The sequence below is a fragment of a genome, unplaced genomic scaffold (genome assembly GCF_019419815.1).
Source record: "Pyrus x bretschneideri cultivar Hongxiangsu unplaced genomic scaffold, Pyrus_bretschneideri_v1 Contig31, whole genome shotgun sequence".
In the NCBI taxonomy this organism is placed as follows: domain Eukaryota; kingdom Viridiplantae; phylum Streptophyta; class Magnoliopsida; order Rosales; family Rosaceae; genus Pyrus; species Pyrus x bretschneideri.
In genome coordinates, this window is record NW_025999624.1 from 5,282,409 (window position 1) to 5,304,993 (window position 22,585).

The window sequence follows — 22,585 nt, forward strand, 5'->3', positions numbered from 1 at the left end:
ATTGACTGTCCTATATTGTTGGCCCACAAAAAACCAAGGTCACCTTAACAAGGTTATTCACACTATAAAATTTATCTCCATCCTTAACATGTAATTAGTCTAAAAAAATTTTGCACTCAATCCTTCTTTTTGTATATGAGTGTGTGTATCTATCTGTTTATAGTTTACATATTCGAATCTTAAATCTCGAAGGAAATATTTTTAACTACTTGAGACTTGAATTGAAACCCCTTAAAAATTTAATGTTTTTAACCCGTTAAATTATGAGTTAAATTAATAAACACATGTCGAATAATTAGAAGAAATCATGAACAGAGACACAAATTTAAAAATAGCAGATCCCTATTAACTAATCAACAAATGCTTAATGACGCAGGCTGTAATTATTTAAAATACTTTTTGAGGATGTAAGCTCGAGTTGATTCCTTAGCAAAAGTCGTTTTCTATACAAATAAAAAAAAGCCCAATTTACGACAAAATACAATTCCAACGTAGTGGAGAAAATAACACTTTGTATTTTAATATCATGGGACGGTGATATTAAACCCCCTAACACAATCATTAAAGCTTAAATACGCTTAAAATATCATTAACCGTCTCTAAACCCGATTAGTAAATCATGTGGTCCACTTCACAAGTGGAGCAATTTATCTTTGTCTAGAGGGTCTCTACAAACAAATGCATTTGCAAATGGAACTCCGAAGTCACTAGGAAACATCGTATTATTGGCGGTAATTTGTTTGAAGTCGCAAAATATTTTCAGTAACAACCGTCGGAACAAAATGTTTTTCGCAGTAAATACATTTCATCGAAACAAATTCCACGTCGATGATAATCAAATAGTTAAATGGTTTTTTATTTAGTCGCAGCTCTACTTGGCAATTATTCATATGCATGTGAGGATGTCCACTTAAAGTGATGCAGTACCAAGGGTCAGCTTTCTGTCCCAAATAGATGGGGAGGAGGATGCATAAGGGGCCATCAATGTCGAACGCATTTAGGGAGTTCGAACGAGAGACCTCTTCCAATAGAGCAATAACGAGTTGGCGAGCCTGAACATAATGAGTTGTGAATCCACGGCCAATTCTAGCCCACGTTATCCTACTTCCGTGACACATTTTATTTCACGCTATTAATCATTGTTCGAGTAAATAAATACTCAACTTACCAATTGCAAACAACAGTAAATTGGCGCTAAATCGCTCTCAAACTTGTAATCTTGTTTCAACTTCAATTTGGGATGACACGAGAAGAAAACTAGAGGTACGAGACTAGGGAAGCATAAGAACATGAGTTTGGCAGAAAAACAAACGTGCTTGGCGGAATGACCAAAGTGATAAATAATTAAGGAAAGGCGCCACGACAGTAAATAGAGCCAGAATAGAAGTCTAAATTAAACCCCAGGAAAAGAAAAAGAAATCACAGAAGTCACCTGTCAGGTGGATATCATATATGATTAGTGGTCACTGGTCAGCCAGTTGATCCAAGACATTGAGAAACAGTCATGAGCTCAACCAAAAAATGACCGGACATACCTGCAGATTCGGCACTGAAGGACTTTAATCAGTTTGGCTCTCACTCCTGCATAGATGTAATCAGTCCAACATAGAACAAATATCGAGCATTAACATCCAAAAATTGGGGCCACAGTCATAAATGCAGAAAATCGGAGAAACTCAAATTATCAAGCAAAAAGTTCGGTTATATTAGACAGTAAAACTCCTATGGATTATGTGAACGTGTACATAACAAGCTGCAATCCTGCAGCACAACTTAATTTAACATCCGCTGGTTTAACATTTAAATTTACTAGTTTACTTGCCAGCAAGCAGAGCACTAACGATGACAGACTAAGTAGTACATGCAGCATTAACATTAAGTCAAAAAAGCAAAAAACAAAGGGACATAAATAGCTATTACTATGTCCATGCAGTCGCATTCCCTCTCATTGGTCAGACTTCGACCTCCTCTTCCTTAGCAGTCCGGGTTTCGTCTTTCTCTGGATCCCCTTCTTCTTCGTCTTCTTCATCTGCCTCATCAGCTAATTTAGTAAGCTCTTCCTGGATCATGAGCTTTATGGCTGACTTTCTTAAGCTGAGATCTGCATGGAATTGCCCGGCTGAAAAGAAAATCGGCAGGTAAGAAGGCAACCAACTAAGAATTCAAGAAGATGAGTGTTGATTTGATCAAGCATTAAGTTTCAAAACGAAAACTAATGATTTCTTCAATCATACAGCAGATGAACATTCACAATTTTTCTAACCAATTTACTGGATGCATCAATCATGAATAAATATAGAGAAATTTCTCTGAAAGGAGACCTTTTAAAAGTTGAGACCAAATTAGGACATTCGGATATCACGAATATTCAAAAGGAAATGAAGGCCTTTAAAATTTAAAGAAAACAATAGAAACGAGAGTGCCTACCAAGTAGCTTCAGAATGTCGGTGAAAGTAGCCTGAAGAATAAAGAAAACACAACTTGTAAGTGTGTGAGAACCGTCACTTACCACATAGTGGGGTAAGCATAAACAAAGGAATATAATGGTCTCAGATACTTCTCGTTTTGATTGCTGATCTGTATAATGTTCTCACTTCTCACTGTTCTCAGCATATCGTATGCAAACACCCTTTACAACCATATTTACCAGTTCATTCTACAACTGGTACTATAAGCTTACCGTATTGAAGTCAACTTCTTTGAGAATTTGACATATTGCATCTCTCAAATTGTCATCAGTTGGCCTCAATTTTCCCTCCTTGGTCTTGTCCTTCCCTTTAGCAACTTTTTTCCCTTCAAATAAGCAATAGTATTTAGTACTATTGACTAGGATGAAACGATCGACAAGCTCCAATTCTTGCCAAAAAAATCCAAAAGAGTCGGTTGTTTATGAACAATATGTATTAGACAACATTATCAAATCATGCAAAAAAATTGACCAGATAAATCACTGTCCCTCAATACTTAAACAAAACGAGGAGACAACAAAGATTTACAAGTACTTCCAAAATAGTTATTAAAGAAAAATGTCTATAATCAAGATGGTGATGATGGTAATGGAAGAAGAGATCTCAGTTTATACCAGTTTTTTCCGTTGAGGCAGATTTTTTTGGAGTAGATTCTTTGGACACCTTCTCATTTTTCTTCTTCCTTGACGATGCCTTTGGACTTGTATCACTGTCATCATCAACTGGAGTGCGTTTTGTTGATGATTTCTTTAGTCTTTTACTAGGTGGCGGAGTAGATTTAACAGAAACTCTGGATTTTTTGGTTTTAACTTTTTCAGAAGATTCCTTCTTTCTGGATGATGATTTTGATCGTGGCTTCTTTTTTATCGCTTCTGCCTCAGAATCATCGGAAGAATTATGTTTCTCCTCACTTTCTGAACGCTCAGGCATCACATCCTCTGACTTCTCTGGTACACCATTTTCATTTTCGTCCTCAGCATTTCTTCTTCTTCTTCTTCGGCTTTCACATCTTCCTCTGACTCATCTTCTGTATCTGGTGTACTCTTGTCCTCCATTTTTGAATCATCATCATTCTTTCTATGATTCTGGAAAATTACAGGACAAAAATTATTTTTTTTAAAAATAAATAAGATAAAAAAACATTAAGTGGCACAAAGCCCTCTAAACAGAATGAACAGCAAAAATCCAATGCAGGTTGCATGCATATTTCTTCTCTAGATAAATTCTTATAGAACATTTTATTTTTCATGGAATTGCAGTAAAATTCACAATCAGTACAAACTTCGGCAACAGTGCATATAAGTGCTCTTATCTTAAGATCCACCAATGCTACGTAAAGAGATGGTCCATGGAATAGTGCCCCATACTATACACACTGAAAAGAATTAAGAAGCCACATTCCATACACACAGGCCCATGGAATAGTGCACCCGTCAGACACTCTAGTAAGTTTGACAAGGGAACATATAACATTCATTAGAAGACACAAGTTTAACTAAAATGGCAAGACAAAGTATTGTCCAAAGTGCAAAATTTATACACACTTAATGAATATAAGAACATGACCAAATTTAAAGAAATATATACAAATAAAAAGAATACCAACTTCTGCTGAAGTAGAACCTTTTACAGTTACAGCAAGATGAAAAAAAAAATTTATTCGCCAATTGGGCTATTATACTAATGCACAAGTCAGAACTTTATATACACAGGATGCGAAAATAACACCTTTGCTGAGCGCTTTGAGCTTGTGCCCCCAGATGTTGAAGGACTTCCTTTAGTTGCCCTCTTGCGCTTGTTGCCCTTAGTTGGCTGACATTGAAACAGGAAATGAAAAGTATTAACATACTGCTCTAGAAAACAATTCTCTCCGAGGGAGAAAAATTGCAAGTAAACAAACCGTCTCTTTTTCTGCGAGGAGCACATCAGTTGTAGCATGAGGAGCCACCAAAAATTCAATGAGCCTTGCAACTATATCCTCCTGCATTTGCATTTTCCAGCTCATTTAAGCAACTGTCCTCCCAACTTTGTCAATAACAACATTAGTTTTTCAAATTAGGCCAAAAGTTCATTTCTGAGATGCCAACAAAACCAGTGTTTCAGATAATGCCATGATGTATCAACCCTTTCTTTTTACTAGAGAAAGCAAAATCGGATAAACTCTTGCATCTAAAGGTCCTACTCACTGTTAAATTATCAATTTTTGTGGATTACGAGAGCAGACAATTATGTCTGAATTGAACAACGTGTGTAATGTAAGGTAATCAACCATCAAGAAACATCCCCACTGGGGAGAAAGTTACTTTAGTCAGTTAGTGAACAAGTAATAGATTCAACACAACAAATATAAAGATTTAGGAACAAATTTCCAAACCAAAAAGGTAGCAGCAGCAATAGAAAGTTAGCAAACCTTCCTAGTAGTAGCTTTGGAAACTGATACGTTGAGCAGATCACAGAAGTCCAGTAACTTCTCTTTATTACACTTGTCAAATTTTTCTTTTACTTTAGCGTTTTGCTTGTCCTGCAACAATGTCAAATTTTAGTGATAACCACCCTCAAAGCACTAGAACATGTCAAACGCATGCAGCAAAGATAATTTATTTATTCATTATGCATCTTTTACCTCATTTCCACGCCACACAAAACCAGAAAATCTGGATATATTACTCTTGACCTCAAGTGCCTGCAAAATTAAGGAAAGCCACGTAGACACAACATTTCAGACTACATATGAAGAATACTAGCTTTAGAATCTCCCAAGAGATTTTATGCATGTAGTTTAATTTTGCAGCACGTACATTCTTGTCACCAAGTTGGGTGAGGAAAAAATGATCGAAAATTAAAAATGGGAATTGTTATTGGCACTACCAAAATCTTATTTTGCACTCCAAAAAATAATTAGAAAGAAAAATACACTTGAGACGATTGCAGAACGAGATTTTTGGAGTGCTAATAACAGATCCCTAAAAAATAAGGAGTAAGCAGTAAATGAATTACCTTTCCTCTCCTTCCAAAAAGAATAGTATGAAGTAATTTTATGTTATCATCGATTTTCCTTCTTGACAACTTGAAAGCCACTGAACAATTTGAACAATACAAACATCAACCATTTGCATTGCCATGATGAATATAGTCCTTAAACAACTCCCTAGTTGCAAGATCAGGTTGTTACGAATCAAAGGGACAATAATTTGGACAATATTAGTCTCGTAATGTAAAAAATTGAAAGGATGGGGAGGAGAATACCTAAATTCTCAGTAAATAATCTATTTGAAAATATACAATACATCACATAGAGAGTTCGATATAGATTTCTGTACGCAATTGGTAAACAGGAAAAACATGACAAAAAGTATTAATTGCCAAAATTGAACAAACAATCTCCATAATTTATAAATGAAAGTATTAAGTGCAGTTGAATGCTCGTCAAGTCTTCGTACTCTACACTTAGCCTAACTTTTCATATACATGATACGGACAACCAGATACACAACAAGAAGCAAAAAGTGGAAGTACTGTTTTGTGCTTTTTGGTTCATGTAAATTGTTGGTGGATAAGAAAAAGCTGGACTCATGAAAATGAAACTCAAGACAGAAACTCCCATCACAGTGATAGGGTTCTAGGAGCCACCTTAGGAATCACACCTAGAGGTAGGTTACATCACACAATCTAAAGAGAAACATATGCCGCTCACTCACTGGAAAGGTCTCTAAATTCATTAGTTTCATTGAAAGAAAAAGCTCTCCCAAGCCTTTTATACAGTTCTACTAAGTTGGATACTACACATAATTCATGTTGAACCCATGATATGTAAACCAATATCAATTACTATATGTATGAATCCAAGACACCACACTAACTCTGAACCAACATTAGTTACAATAGGACTTCATATTACCCAATATGTGAGGTACAGATGTAAAAGACTCTTCCCTGTTGCAATAAAAACCCTAAAACAGTAGCTCATATTCACCGACTTGACCAAACCAACCACACAAGACCCCAGGTAGGAATAACATCATGATGTTCCAAAATAAGGGTTTGTGCATTTGAGCGCTCCTTGTCACGCTTTAGGTAAACTTTTAAAGGGCAACCACTTATATCCTTCCAGCTACATTACTACCAGATCCCTCGGACAACATACAGAATGTGAAAATATCTTCCAAAACAAAAGTGACCACTGAAAGCTTTGACCCCTACACAGCCCTATGAAGCTAAAAATATGTTGATGTAGTTACTACTGATAGGAGTTTAAAATTAGAAAAGAATATGCAAGTGGATTACTGGATTGATACGACGTTCATTTAAAAGAAATTAAAATGTACAAAACTATAACAGAGAGAACCAAAGTGAGGTTCATATAAAAAATAAGAGAATAATAGGGCAGGAACAGTACCATTAGGTATGTCTTTCAATGGTGTACCGCGTCCCTACAATATTTAAGGTAAAACTATAAACAAAATAATACTCGGTAATACATAACCTGAAATTGATATCTATAGAACAGAAAGCAAATAAAAAGAAGACCTTCTCTATATGGAATTCCTTGGCATTATCTTTTTCAATAGCTTCCACCAGCCTTTCAACTGATTTCCGCTCACGAACAGGCCGATCTGTAGCTGGAGTTCTTGGCTCAGGCTCCTTCTTTTCAGCAACTTTCTTTTTCTTCTCTATGGTTTTCTCTGTACTCTTTCCTTTTGCACGCTTCCTTGGCCCTTTCTCCACCTTAGCTTCTTCTTCCTTCTCTTCTTCCATCTCTTCTTCCTTATCTTCTACTATCTCTTCTTTCTCTTCTTCCTTCTCTTCAACCTTCACTTTTTCCTTCTCTTCCTCCACCGAAAGCCCATCAACCTTCTCTTCTTCCACTTCAATTTCCTTCTTTTCTTCAGTCTCCTCTTTTTCATTTGGAGCAGTTTCTTCTTCCTTTTCCTCAACTTTGAGTTCCTCTATTCCTTCTTTCACCTTTTCACCTTTGCCTCCATCAGCCTCTAGGTCTTTGTCCATTTTCTCAACTTGTGCATTCTCGTCATCTTTTTTAACTTCATCTGGATCAGTTTCCTCTTTCAATTCCTCAAGTTTGGGTACCTCAGCTTTGTCTTTTACTTTTTCATCTTTGCTTCCATTGGTCTCTTGGTCTCCATCCATTTTCTCCACTTCATCGATCTCATCACCTTTCTTATCTACGTCCATTTCTTTTACCTCAACCTTTCCATCCCCTTTTTTCTCAGTCGCATCTCTGCTGGTCTTCTCTAACTGGCTAGTCCCATTTGCCACTATTTCAGTGTCATTGGCCACCATGTCTTCCTCACCCATGATCAATTAACCAAAAACAGATTACCTTCGTTGCAAAGTTGACTAAGGAAACTCCTGAAACAAATGTATATCCATTTAGGGATGCATAACGTATCATGCAAAAGAACGCTGATAGAAATTTAACGGTTACCACAACAGTTTCAAACAAATATAATGTCAACAGTTTGGAAATTTCAAACAAAATTCATCAAGTTTGAAAATGCGGCAACTACAGCTTTCGCTCTAACAAATAATAATCCAAAGAACAACAATAGAATCTAGGAGAAACATGCAATGGCAATTACAAAAATTACAGTCCCCAGAAAACTGTAATCCCTAACTAAATCTGGACCAAGTAGCCCAACAGGCAAATTTTAAATCTTTAGCTTCTACACTGCTTTAACTAACTCAAAAACCTCAGCTTTTCACGAAACGGCGTTAATAGAACAAAAAAATAATCAAAGAAATTATCTTCTTTTTTTTTCAGCTTTCTCGGCAACCAAACAGAACCAAGAAAAAAAATCCAATTATGCACGGTAACCAGTAAAAATAAAGCAAAATTCACAACGTTTGAGGGCTGCAACAACCAGTTGGAAACCCTAAGCTTGCACCTCAATTATCCCTAACTACACCGCCAAAGAGAACAAAATTTACAGAAAAAAAAAAAAAGCAGAAGAACAAACAATATTTGGTAATAATAAAATTGATTAGGGTATGAAACTTACAGAGATTTGAGTTCGTGTTGGTTGATTTGGAGCTCAGAAAAGTCTTCGAGTCCCACTCTCAGTGCTTCTCTCTCTTACACATTGTCGTTATTATTATGCTTCGAATTTCTATTTTTATTTTTGTTTTCTTAATTTTATTTAGGATGTGGATATATATATCTCATGTCTTAAGTCATCTTATTATTATGATGGATATATCTCAGGTCTTAAGTCATCTCAATGGTTGAGTTAAAAGCTAAATATTTTATCCCGAAAAATTTAGCTTTTTGCTTATAAATAGTTTTTCTGCTCTAACCGTTCTAGCCTAAAATTTTAGTTCGAGATTATTAAATAATGAACTTAGACTATATTTTTTGGTTAAATTAAATTTTTTTTTTAAAAAATAAATATGTAGATTATCGTAAATTAATTTTATGAATATTTTAATTTAAAAAAATTTAAATTGTGATAAATATTGGATGGAGTCCAGATTTCTGGGCTAAATTTTGGAGGGAATTTGACATTGGTTTAGCATTTAGCCCAAATTTTCGCCTTGGTTGGAGTGGGTTTGGAGGGAAATTTTAGAAAGTAATTTGGCTTTTAGCTCATCATTAAAGTTGGCCTTGGTTTCTCTTTTTTTTTAAAAAAAAATAGAGACATCATCTTAACCATTAGATTTGGTTTTAATGAAATTTTGTGGTTAAAATTAAATCACATACCACAGAATCTCAACTATTAAAGTTAAATCTAACTCCCTTCCTCTGTATATATATATAGTCCGGACTTCAAAGCCGGATTCAAAATGCAGTTAAATGCCACGTCAGTTTTGAGTTGCAGATCGAGCTCCCACGGTCCAGATCTTGTTTAGCATGGCACCTAGCGAATCGACGGCCACTGGTTGACATTCGTTCTTTTTTTATTTTTTATCTTTGAATAAAAGGAACAGTATTTTATTGATAAACGTGGTTTGGTATGACGTCAACACTAACTTCCGCCCCCTCAGTTTTTTTTGTCAATTTTTAATTTAAAAAAAATAAATTAGCTGATTACTTTGTCATTACAATTAAGAAGACTTTCAGAGAGATTTCAATTTTTAATTTAAAAAAAAAATAAATTAGGTGGTTACTTTGTCACGATAGTCGAAAAGACTCATAGAGAGATTTCAACATCTCTTGATTACAATCGTATGATTCACTAACGACAAAAATCGAACCCAAGTGAAATACAAGCTTGGATTTATCTCCAACCACTAAGCTACTCCATAATGATACATGAGAGCATCTTCTCTTCCGAGTATCAACGTCGATGCCCCAATCAAAACAAGTTTCGTATCAAAATAAATCGAAATAATTTTTTGAATAAAGTTTTGCTCAAATTGAATCTCTTCTTTGGGTTTCTCGTTAATTTTTTATTTTCTAAAATTCTTTGATTAATATTTGATCGTTGCGAGCGATGTCAAAGGACGCGTCTATTAACGTAATGGCAGAAATAGTTATGTCCGTCCATAGCTATTTCTGCCATTACAATTTTTCATGCTAGTCATCGATTTGCAACCAAAATGTTCAGTCATACGATCTCATCTTCCTTTCGATCAAGTAATAACATAAAACTGAGACATAACCAAATTCGCCTCGATCAAGCAAATCAACACAATGTTTCCGACTCCATGCATTGCTCGCTTCAAAGTCCCCACCATGTCGCAAAACTAAATACTTACAGCGCCATAATATAAGGCCGTTGATGTCAAGGATCCGGACAAACTGTAATGACTAAACAGGTCAGAAAATCGGGCTCAAAGCTCCCACGGCTTAATTACGAGCATTCTTGCTCTTCAAATAATCCACATACATTCTCTTTCTCACTGTACTGATGTGAAGAAATCCATCTGCATCCTTATTTTCCCACTCAGTGGGAAAAGGCTTTGTTGTTGTTGCTGTTGTTGATTGCAGGCATCAAGGCACCTGTTAAAATTTGAAGAAATATTACAGCCGCTGCTTTGAGAGGAAGAGATTATTATGCCTAAAACCAAAATGAGTCGCAGCTCATCTGTGGGAGGTTTAGCGTTCTTGACAATGAGAAATACATGCTTTTTTCGGCTGAGCTTAATCCTGCTGTCGAACAAAAAGAACGAATTCTCCAAGAGGCATACCAGCAAGAACCAAGTATCTGCAATCAGAGAAACTGGGTAGCCAATGTAACTATGCGAGAACTCCTTCGTCTGAGATAAGCTATGAACCAAAATCAAAATGGAGTTTGCCTTTGCAGTAGTAAGTCTGTTTTCCTTTCTGTATGCAAATCTCATATACTGACATGGTCCATGAATATTAATTTATAGGAAGCCTTTGTTGTGCGGGTTACTAATTCAAGCAAACCCTGAAAATCACGATCATTCATAACCACTCCTAGAATGTACTCATAGTTCTCCCCCCAACGGTTTTGATAAAAGTTCTAACGTTAAACTATGCTACATCCTCTTCGTATGCGCTAAATTGCATCTATAATTTAAAATGCACACTATAACATAAAAGCGTAACAGCGTTGGAGTTTCCGTAAATGTTTTTTTTCTTTTACATAAGAACATCTGTCTTCTTTTTTCTCCCTAAAGGACTTCCCACAATATCAAAACAAAAAGCTGAAAACCGAAAAGAGAACAACATTATTCCATGGTAGCAATAAAAACTGAGATAATTAAAGCAAAAGGGATTTCGCAACTAACTTCTTCATGTCAATGTCAGGCATGTCACTCCCTGCAGCCTTCTCCACAGTCACCTGCATGGGGCTGAAATTATAACAGAGTATATACACCGAGTGCCTAGGAAGTAAACCTATTTGGTGCAGTGAAATTCTCACTGGTATCCAATCTGGCCTTGTGTTCCTCAAATGACAAACATCTAAACGAAGACGATGTCGACATTGTTCTCACCTCCAAAGCCACCTGAACATGTATCAAAAGCATAAGCGAAAGAGAAACAATTGTATTCCATAGTAGCAATACAAGCCAAGAAAATCAAAGCACAAGATACATGGCTACTAACTTCATCTTGGTCATGGAAGGGATTTGACTCCTTGAAACCTCCTTCACAATAACATGAATTAAGACTCAAACTCGAACAGAGTATATCCACTGAATTCATAGCAAGTAAACATAATTTACTCGGTGAAATGATTACCTCCTCCTTGACTCCGACATTCCACATGTCCAACAAACCAACTGGCCATTTGCACCGATCCAACCTGGGTCTTTTCCCTCTCTTTTTTGACGGACTTCTTAACTTGTTTCAAAGGCATAGATGAAAACGGAACAATCATTTTCCGTTACAGCAATACCAGTCAAGAAAACCTAAACTACAAGGGTACAATAATATATAAGAGACTTGTACTCCGTTTCAAATTACATAAGATAATACATTGGTCTTTAAGATGATAAGAGATAAAGGTTTAGCATGCGTTTGGGTCTTTGTAGAACAATCATCACAAGCAGACTAGTTTGAACAACCTCACCATCATATTTACTTGCACTTTTTACTACTTGTTCTTAGATGATGCTGCACTTGAGGAGTTTGTTCATGAACCTAATCCCAATAACGTCGAAGATAGTTGACAGTTATGAGTTCAAAGAAACACTCAAATTCTATTACTTTGGGAAACAGCGTACTGACTACTGATCAAATTTTGAGCTAAATATGTGGGCTGAAAGATATGAACACTTATGAAGTCTCTTTCGGTTTTTTTCTTCCTACCGCGTATTGGCATTCGCTGATTTTTATCTTTTCAATTCCAATGTCGTCTCTTTTACATAATTAATTGTCTTGCAATTCTAGCAGTGATCATATTCAAAGATTCAACAATTCACCACCAAACTGGGATGCTGGAACCTGGAGTGGTATGAATTCAGGTGTTTGAGATAAAATAGAATCTGAAAAATGGCTATCGTAGTTACAACGCTCTTCGGAGTTCTGTTGAGTTGCGAATTTAGGCCGGCCTTCATGACCTACGTATCAAATCTAGACAGTTTGAGTGTCAGCAACTCCCATATTTTGTGCATCATGTGAAAGAAGTCTTCTAAAAGACCCTCAATTATCTGGGACTGGTAAATGTTACCAGTTCCTATAAGTTTAATTCGATTTTGATTGTTTGATCACGGTTCAGAGATGGTTCTATTAGGGCATGTAAAGTCATCATTTGATCAGGAGTTAGGACCATTACCTCACAGCCTATAGGTTATAATCAATTAAAATGGATACGAGTCTAATCCGCTGTTTGATGCGATTTAATTATGATCTGGACATGGACTTTGGATCCAAGTAGAATATAGAGGGGGGACATACATAACCGATCATTATACACGGGTCACAAGTACCTACGAGCTGTCTCTCACCTTTATCGCGTCGGCACTTGGTCTTGGCCAGATCGAAGACAAGGTTCCTTTCCTCATCGTCTCCTCCCCTCTTTGAAGGACAGCCTCTTCTTTACCGAGTACCAACATCGATGCCTTGATTAAAACAAGTTTCCTATCATAACAAATCGAAATAATTTTCTGAATAAAGTTTTGTTCAAAACTCTCCTACCTTCCAATGCCAAATCTTCTCTCTATCAGAACTCTAAAGTCTGGCAGTAATGCTACACTTACCATCTATTTATACTCTCACTTGTACCATTTTTTTAATTGAGGTATGATCTGTGTAGATCTCATCTCTATTGGAGAAATATACAAATGGTAGCATAAATAGTGTTCAAAAAATATTTTTTATTATAATTTAGTGTTCAAAAAATTACAACTGTGTTTCAATCTTAGTGTCCAAGGACTTATCGACATAAAATGTTACATTATTGCAACCTAACAAGCCCGTATCAACATAAAATGTTACAATATTAAAAACAATAAAACATATGTTACTTTATTATTGAACAAAATCTGAAATTGTGTAATGAGTACCTAATTATTATCCGAATAAACATGGAAAAAAAATTAATTACAAGTTAACAAAAAAGAATCAAATTACCTACATGGTGCTAAACTGCCTTGCCGACAGTGGCAGTAATTGCTCAAACTTTGTGCTTTTATTTTCCGATTACGCAATGGTGGTGAAATCGAATTTAAAAGAGAAGGAAAACCACACAAAAATTATGTGCCACACCACACATTTGTGTCGCAGCATCGTACACGTGGCACACGGATCTCACACAGCAAGGAATTTTGACTTTGGACATTTGGATCTTGCATGATCCAACGATCCATCTACTTCGATCAAACTCCGACCAAATCAGAATTAAATTATGCTGTCTGTGAAGAAAAGATTTTTGAACGTGACCGAAACACGTTATAGTACATTACATGTTATTATTTATATAATAAATGTATTTATTAAAAAATTAATAACTTAAAAAATAAAATATTTCATTACTTATATAAAAACATATAATGTACTACGGATATTTCGATTACAATGAAAATTTTATGGTATGTGAGAACGCATATATGATGAACCTCCTCTTTGCCAAAAAGAGAACGCGCAGAGAACAAACAAAAGAAAAAGAATAATAAAAAGAAATTAAAGAAAAGAATAACAGATTGCGCGGCCAATGATACACTTATTAATGGGAGGCAGCGACTGAGATATTCCAGACTTTTCCAAGAACTCTGAACTCATTCAACTGAGTTAGTCAGGAAAGCAAAATCCCGACATGCAATTCTGGTGACTGGTGAGTTTTCTGTTAAGTTGGTTGGTTGGTTTATTTCCAAGTTCTGATTCCAGACGAGAGAGAGAGAGAGAGAGAGAGAGAGAGAGATCTTTCTGTTAAGTTAGTTATTTCAGTTCATCTGGAAGCAATCCTTAGCTTTGATTAAGGTTATTTTTATTACTGCACTGCATTGTCTGAATTTGTATGTATGTTTGTTTGTTTATATCAGTAGAGTAGTACACTCACTTAAAAAGCTTGGTCCTTGATTGTGCATTCAAATCTGATATGAACAATATATAATCAAAGGAAACTAATGGTGAATTTTGGTTTATGGGTTCCATTTTTCTTCTCTTTTTCTTGTTTGTTTGGTTGTTTGTTTGTCTGTTTCTTGGTTTGATCTTCCATGGAGTTTTCGTTATCTTGATGAATCCGCATTTCGGTATTTATATCGAGGTACATGTGTAACAAATTGATGAGGAATGAAGTTTACTGGCAACTGATGATTCCAACCTTAACTGTGTTGGTAAACAGTTGTGTAAGCTAATTGATTGAAGATCGAAACTTATATCGAGGTACATGTGTAACAAATTGGCTCAAGTGTCTAGCTGCTTATGCTTATGCAGGTCGTCTTGTTTGCTGAAGCATCGTAATGGGCTCGAATGAGAGTGGATCCTTGGTTTCAGAACCAAAAGATCCTTTGTCTCAGAAGAATATAAACAATGCTCCAAAGGGTAGAAGAATTCGCCTTTGTAAAAGTGCTCCTCTTTCAGATTATGTAGGCTTCGAGACAGGCTTTGCCTCAGGTCCAAGTACCAAATCCTTTTTCAGAAATATACACCCGAGTTTTCGTATGGTAGCTGCATTCTTGACTGTCTACTTAGGCTTAGGAACTGTATGTTTCTACCTCGTTGGCCACCAGCTCAAGGGAAAGAAGACAAATGGAGTTCTTGATGCTGTTTATTTCTGTGTTGTTACAATGACCACTGTCGGATATGGAGACCTTGTGCCAAACAGTGTTATTTCAAAACTACTGGCTTGTGCTTTCGTCTTCTCAGGAATGGCTTTCGTCGGGATGACCTTGAGCAAAGCAGCTGACTATTTGATAGAGAAGCAGGAATTATTGCTCGTTAAAGCCTTACATATGAATCAAAAAGCTGGGCCTATTGAAATTCTTAAAGATATGGAGACTAACAATCTGAGGTACAAATGTATTGTGGTCTTTATCCTTCTTTTGCTACTCATGATTGGTGGCACAGTCTTCCTAGCTACTGTTGAGAAATTGAGCCTTGTGGATGCATTCTATTGCGTTTGTTGTACAATCACAACCCTGGGTTATGGAGATAAGAGCTTTTCGACTCAAGCAGGGCGTGTTTTTGCAGTATTCTGGATATTGACAGGTACCATTTGTTTAGCTCAGTTTTTCCTCTACGTTGCCGAGCTAAACGCCCAGAGCAGACAACGGGCTTTAGTAAAGTTGATTCTCACTCGTAGGATGACCAATGTAGATTTAGAGGCAGCTGATCTGGATGGCGATGGCGTTGTTGGGTATGTTAAACTTTTCTTCACAATTGCTTCTGTAGTATGAGCTTATTATTTCTGAATTCTTATCTGCTGATGGTTAACTAACAAATTTCGACACTCTTCCTCCTTCCTTTGCATAGGGCTGCTGAATTTGTCATATACAAGCTCAAAGAGATGGGGAAGATTAGCCAGGAAGATGTTAGACTTGTAATGGAGGAGTTTGAAGCTCTTGATGTTGATCAGTCAGGAACGTTGTCAACATCAGATATAATGCTTGCGCAACAACCTCAAACCGAGAAGTAACTGTGCCACTATGCTGGTGGCTTTGTAAGTTCGTGATATGTATGATTACTTGCTCTTGCTGTGGTATGAATTTCTTAACTAGGCCATATCACAAACACTCCCATATATCACTTCCTATAAAGACTTGGTTAAAACGCTTGGATTGCTTCTATGTATTTTAGAGATCATTGGTCAGTATCGTCCTACCTCGATGTCAGTCTCATCCGTCAAAATTTATGTTCTTTTTAACCCATCAACCGTGGTTTACTGGGCTAATACAGTTTGTGTAATTAAATTGTACGATGACAGTCGCTGACAAAAAGAATTTTGGAAGAAAATCACGGTTCATGACTCCTAAAATCTTTACTTAAATGGAGATATAGCGTACAAACAAATTTTGGTCCTTCGTTAGATTGACAAACGGGACTGCTTAGTTCCTGAATTCAAGAATTTCGCCTGATGTGGTTCAATCTGTTTGTGTTACGATAGATTTGGAGGTTGTGCATACGCGACGAGGATGCAGTGTGGTGAGAGAACAAAAGGTTTGACGTACTGAGTTACTGTATAATGATCATATTATACACTGCCTAAGAAATCTATTTGTTAAATAGTTTATTAAGCACAGATTATGAAATCTACTGGTTAAATTATTGGGTACTTATACAAATAGAACTGCTTCTGCATTGATTTTTACTTAAAATGAATTAAGACCCAAATTAGAACAGAGTGTATCCACTGATCCGAATGCATAGGAAGTAGAGTCGGCCCTGAAGGTATGCAAAAGGTATCACCGTACAAGGACCCCTATTCCGAAGGCCCCCCATTAGGAAGTAAACCCATAACTGATTCGGTGAAGCTATTACCTCCTTCTTGACTCCCACGTTCCATATGTCTAACAAACCAACCGGGCATTTGCACTGATCCAACCACGTGAAATTATCTTACTCATAAGTTAGGGAATTTTAACAAAAAACTTCCGGTACTGTTTACTTTAACGAAAAATCATATTTTTACATTAAAAAGTCAATCATGGTACTATTCACTTTACCCTTTATTTTGACAAAAATAATTTAAGTAAAACGTTGTAGGTTGAAAATTTTGACAAAAATAAAGCATACCAAACCCTAACGGGCTAACGGGGTCGATTAGAGCTTTAGGAATTGATGAATGGCTTGGTTGAGATAACTGGGGAAAAGAGATAGGATCAAAATCAATCAAAGGGGACGTGTCAATGACAGTAAAGAATTTAATGATTTTGTTCATACGATATGAATACGATACATAAATTCAAGGGATTATAATTTCGGAAGTTACTTCTACTAGTTGCAGTCTTTAATTAGATTAGAAATGTGATCGTGTGTAAATCTTGTTGAAGTTGTATGGTGTTTTTTAGATAGTGTCCTGATTCAATAGTAATAAATAATGCGTAGTTACCTTTTTTATTTTTTTTATTTTTTTTATTTTTTTTTATTTTTTATTTTTTTACTACTTAACTATCATATTCAGTTGTAATACCTAAGTGTAAATAATTTACTTTTTAAGTGAGTGTACTACTCTACAGATAACGTGTATAAAACAAACATGTTATGATCAGAAACGTGCTTGATATTGTTTTGTGGCCAATTTAAAGGGAGAAGGGGAGGTGTGGCAAGAGGGATTGAAAGAATAGAGCTTAGGGAAATTGTAGATGTATTTCGCCTATGCCACTGCTTTATTTATAGTAAACAATGAGAAGAGAGAAACTTACTATCTAAGTAATAGAAAACCTAATTGGAAATAATCACTGTATTACATAAGAATCTAAACCAAATATATCAAAGATTTACACAATCACACAATGTTAAATATTATTCAATATATCAGAGATTGAATAAAAATATTTTTAATACAAATATACAGTTCAAGCTCTCTATGGTAATACTCTATATAGGAATAACCTCGTTATAGTTCTAAAATTTTTCGGTCCCAACTTGAGCTAGTTATGTATAAAATAAACTCCGCATTATAGTATGTTATAACTTTTTTAGGTCCCGTATTAAAGAAACTCGCTTCCACATAATAATTGTGATCTCATTCCCTATTCACATGGATTTTCCCGTGAAGAGAGGCTCTCACCCTTGAATCAATCCCGAAATGTGAGACCAAAGGTCGGGCTGATGTGCAATGTTACAAATAAAAGAAGAAGATAAAGTAAAATATTTCTCTATAATTGGGACCATTTTTTATTTTTAGAGTTGATACAACCCGTTTGAGCTTGTGGGTATGTAATACTTCATAAACATGAACAAACTCTTGGTGAAGCCATTATGTCTATAACTTCTCAATCATGTTTAGTAGCGTTAAAGAGAACACCACAAATAAATACACTAAATTTTAAGATTGGGTGTCTTTATTTTTCCACTGTTACATTTTAGAAATTGACGTGCTAGCTCCAATAGTTGTTCTTTGTATCCTATAATTTTCATTAAGGATGTCCAAGTCAAAAAATAATACTTTTAGCTATACCTCTATTAAGTATTAACCACCTAAATATATAAAATTGATCTAATCCCAATTATTATGGCTATATAGAGATAACATCGTCAGATTGCACTCGATTTGTACAGTCCCATTTTTGGTTTGGGTTTGACTAGTATTGGTCAACTTAGTTTTTTTTTTATTTTTCCGGTTTTATGGCACTCGATTTGGTTCAGTTTTTCGTTCACTGGTTTCTCTGCTCGCATCTTGTTTTTGTTTCCCATGACTCAAAAATTGTTTTTCTCCTCCAATTTTTATAGATTAAAATTTTAGCCTAAAATTATTAAATAATGATTTTAACCTAATTTTTTTCGGTAATTTTTTTTAAAATAAAATTTATGTAGATTATCCTAATTTATTTTTATGAAAATTTTAATCTAAAAATATTTAAATCCCGATAACTAATTAAAAATCATACAAATACATAAGTATTTATAAATTTTTAAGTAAAATTTGATTTAAATAATTTTCTTAAATTATTTAGATGTTAAATTTAATTTTGGACAGTCAAATCTTCTTTTTTTTATTTTACCATTAGATTTGATCTCATTTGATCACAACTGTCACATCCCGGCCCGGGCGGGACCACTTCCCGGGCCCGACTCCACCGTAACACGATATTGTCCACTTTGGGCCCCCAGCACACCCTCACGGTTTTGTTTCTGGGAATTCACACGATAACTTCCCCGATGGGTCACCCATCCTGAAAGTGCTCTCGTGCGCTACTCGTTTAACTTCGAAGTTCCCATGGAACCCCAAGCCAATGAGCTCCCAAAAGGCCTCGTGCTAGGTAGGGATGAGAATATACATATAAGGATCACTCCCCTGAGCGATGTGGGATGTCATAACAACCGTTACATTATAAGTAAAAAAAAAAAAAATGTTTGAAATATAACAATTTGGTTGGTCTAGAACAACTCAAGCCAGACTTAAACTAGGGGAATCTAACCCAAATATACATTTTCTCCATGTTGCTTATTTTAGCCAAATGGTTGGAGATGGTTTGGGGGAGTTTTAAAGCTTATATTTTAAGATTTATCTTATGAGTTGGAGATGGTCTAAGAATGCTAAAAAAGTCTTAGAAAGTTAGAAAAAGTATAATGAGAAAGTTGGAAAGAAGTTTGTTTCCTCTCAATGAAAGAAGCGTCCCTTGTTTTTTGTGTGGTTTACAGTCATATAACGTCTTACTTCAATAATATCATTTAATAATATTATGTTATTTGGAAATATTTTCTAAATAACATGATATTATTAGAGCCGAACACTGCGTGCCGTGTATATTGTTCCATGTAAGTCCTTGTGAGGGGGTCATTCATTACTCAATCTGAACAAAACAAAAATAATAATAAAAAATAACGTCATCAAACATAGGAAGGTTTTTTCACTTTGGACTTTTGGATCTTGCATGATCCAACGGTCCATCTACTTCGACCGGTGTTTGAAAGATTACGCGGCCAATGACAAAATTATTAATGGGAGTCCACCGACTGAGATATTCCAGACTTTTCCAAGAACTCCGAACTCACGCAACTGACATATTATGTTGGTGACTGGTGAGTTTTCCATTAAGTTGGTTGTTTTATTTCCATGTTCTGAATCTGGAGAGAGATCTTTCTGTAAAGTTAGTTATTTCAGTTAATTGGAAGCAATCCTTAGCTTTGATTAAGGTTATTTTCATTTCACTGCACTTTAATGTCTGAATTTGTTTGTTTGTATGTTTGTTTATAACTTTACATCAGTGGAGTATACACTCAGTTTGAAAGCTTGATCCTTCATTGTGCATTCAAATCTAATTTGAATAATTAATCAAAGAAAATTAGAGGTGAATTTGGGTTTATCGGTTTCATTTTTCTTTTTCTTGGTAGTTATTTAAAATTTAGTTATTGAAATCAATCAAGTTACTCTGTCAAAATTTCTTGATTTGATCTTTCCATGGAGTTTGGAAAACATTATCTCGATATCTTGATGAATCTATATTTGGGTATTTATAGAACTTTTATGAAGATGAGAAATGAAGTTTACTGGCACTTGATGATTCCAATCTTAATTGTGTAAGCTAATTGCTTGAAGATTGAAACTTAGAAGCTCGAAAAAATGTTGTTGAATCGAGGTACATCTGTAACAAATTGGCTGAAGTGTCTAGCTGCTTATGCCTATGCAGGTCATCTAGTTTGCTGAAGCATCCTCATGGGATCGAATGAGAGTGGATCCTTGCTTTCAGGGCTAATGGATCCTTTGTCTCGAACAAATAAAAACAATGCTCCAAAGGGTAGGAGAATTCGTCGTTGTAGAAGTGCTCCTGTTTCAGATTATGTAGCCTTAGAGACAGGCTTACCCTCGGGTCCACGTACCGATCAGTCATTTTTTGGAAATATACACCCGAGTTTTCGCATTGTAGCTGCATTCTTGACTGTCTACTTAGGCTTAGGAACTGTATGTTTCTACCTAGTCAGGAACCAGCTCAAGGGAGAGAAGACAAATGGAGTTGTTGATGCTGTTTATTTCTGTATTGTGACAATGACCACTGTCGGATATGGAGACCTTGTGCCAAACAGCGTTCTTTCAAAACTACTGGCTTGTGCTTTCGTCTTCTCAGGAATGGCTCTCGTTGGGATGATCTTGAGCAAAGCAGCTGACTATTTGGTAGAGAAGCAGGAATTATTGCTCGTTAAAGCCCTACATACGAGTAAAAAAGTCGGGCATATTGAAATTCTTAAAGATATCGAGACAAACAGTCTGAGGTACAAATGTATTGTGGTCTTTATCCTTCTTTTGCTACTCATAATTGGTGGCACAATCTTCCTAGCTACTGTTGAGAAATTGAGCCTTGTGGATTCATTCTATTGCGTTTGTTGTACCATCACAACCATGGGTTATGGAGATAAGAGCTTTTCAACTCAAGCAGGGCGTGCTTTTGCAGTATTCTGGATATTGACAGGTACCATTTGTTTAGCTCAGTTTTTCCTCTACGTTGCCGAGCTAAATGCCCAGAGCAGACAACGGGCTTTAGTAAAGTTGATTCTCACTCGTAGGATAACCAATGTAGATTTAGAGGCAGCTGATCTGGATGACGATGGCGTTGTTGGGTATGTTAAACTTTTCTTCACTCTGAATTCTTATCTGCTGATGGTTAACTAACAATTTTCGACACTCTTCCTCCTTGCTTTTACATAGGGCTGCTGAATTTGTCATATACAAGCTCAAGGAGATGGGGAAGATTAGCCAGGAAGATGTTAGACTTGTAATGGAGGAGTTTGAAGATCTTGATGTTGATCAGTCAGGAACGTTGTCAACATCAGATATAATGCTTGCGCAACAACCTCAAATCGAGAAGTAACTCTGGCACTATGCTGGTGGCTTTGTAAGTTCGTGATATGTATGCTTACTTGTTCTTGCTGTGGTATAAATTTCTTAACTAGGCCATATCACAAACACTCCCATATATCTCTTCCTATAAAGACTTGGTTAAAACGCTTGGACTGCTTCTATGTATTTTAGAGATCATTGTTCAGTATCGTCCTACCCCGATGTCAGTCTCATTTACTGGGCTAATATAGTTTGTGTAATCAAATTGTACGATGACAGTCACTGACAAAAAGAATTTTGGAAGAAAATCACGGTTCATGACTCCTAAAATCTTTAGTTCCTTCAAGAATTTCGCCAGATGTGGTTCAATCTGTTTTGTATTACGACAGATTTGAAGGTTTTGCATAATATATGCGACGAGGGTGCAGTGTGGTGAGGGCTAGTGAGAGCACAGAAGGTTTGATGTACTGAGGCACTGTATAATGATCATATTAGGACTGTGTACATCATTTGTGTGTTAGCATTAGGGATGGGCAATGGTTATGGCGGGCGGATAACCGCGGTTATTTACCCATAACCATTTATAATATCCCTCTTAATAGTACTTCTAGAAAGAACCCTGAATAAGGGTTGCAATGAATTGATTCAGCTTGATTCAGCTTACCAGTGTTATCACCAAAGCTTGATTCAGCTTGGTCCAAATCTTGGTCAAGATTAATTGGTTCATTATCTTGGCTCTCGCTTTGAGTCTCCATATTGGAACTAGTTGAAATGAAACAAAAATCACAAAAAACAACATGAGAATTTACAATG

At 35.9% G+C, this 22,585-nt stretch overlaps 3 protein-coding genes across 7 annotated transcripts; 2 read left to right on the forward strand and 1 right to left on the reverse strand.

Moving 5' to 3' along the window:
* Positions 1–1,681: 1,681 nt before the first annotated feature.
* LOC103965432 (DEK domain-containing chromatin-associated protein 4) lies at positions 1,682–8,635 on the reverse strand. The gene is given in 13 exon segments (XM_009378488.3): positions 1,682–2,119; positions 2,428–2,458; positions 2,681–2,793; positions 3,083–3,448; positions 3,451–3,553; positions 4,197–4,280; positions 4,369–4,449; positions 4,879–4,989; positions 5,092–5,151; positions 5,466–5,545; positions 6,865–6,898; positions 6,996–7,835; positions 8,486–8,635. Coding segments are annotated over 12 exon segments (2,016 nt in total). The 5' UTR covers positions 7,782–7,835; positions 8,486–8,635; the 3' UTR covers positions 1,682–1,952.
* Positions 8,636–13,958: 5,323 nt separating this feature from the next.
* On the forward strand, positions 13,959–16,647 carry LOC103965434 (two-pore potassium channel 1). Of its 3 annotated transcripts, XM_048590209.1 has the most exons (4): positions 13,959–14,167; positions 14,770–15,691; positions 15,808–15,994; positions 16,439–16,647. In XM_048590209.1, exons 2-3 carry the CDS (start codon positions 14,796–14,798, stop codon positions 15,968–15,970), a joined length of 1,059 nt encoding a protein of 352 aa, XP_048446166.1. In that variant the 5' UTR covers positions 13,959–14,167; positions 14,770–14,795; the 3' UTR covers positions 15,971–15,994; positions 16,439–16,647. The 3 variants fall into 3 exon arrangements, with proteins under 3 accessions (XP_048446166.1, XP_009376768.2, XP_048446167.1); XM_009378493.3 differs by lacking the exon at positions 16,439–16,647 and having other exon boundaries at positions 15,808–16,108; XM_048590210.1 differs by lacking the exons at positions 13,959–14,167; positions 16,439–16,647 and adding an exon at positions 14,189–14,313 and having other exon boundaries at positions 15,808–16,108.
* Positions 16,648–19,863: 3,216 nt separating this feature from the next.
* On the forward strand, positions 19,864–21,941 carry LOC103965433 (two-pore potassium channel 1). Of its 3 annotated transcripts, XM_048590351.1 has the most exons (4): positions 19,864–20,019; positions 20,628–21,404; positions 21,513–21,552; positions 21,641–21,941. In XM_048590351.1, exons 2-4 carry the CDS (start codon positions 20,654–20,656, stop codon positions 21,801–21,803), a joined length of 954 nt encoding a protein of 317 aa, XP_048446308.1. In that variant the 5' UTR covers positions 19,864–20,019; positions 20,628–20,653; the 3' UTR covers positions 21,804–21,941. The 3 variants fall into 3 exon arrangements, with proteins under 3 accessions (XP_048446308.1, XP_009376765.2, XP_009376766.2); XM_009378490.3 differs by having other exon boundaries at positions 20,628–21,552; XM_009378491.3 differs by having other exon boundaries at positions 19,981–20,133; positions 20,628–21,552.
* The last annotated feature ends 644 nt before the right edge of the window (positions 21,942–22,585 follow it).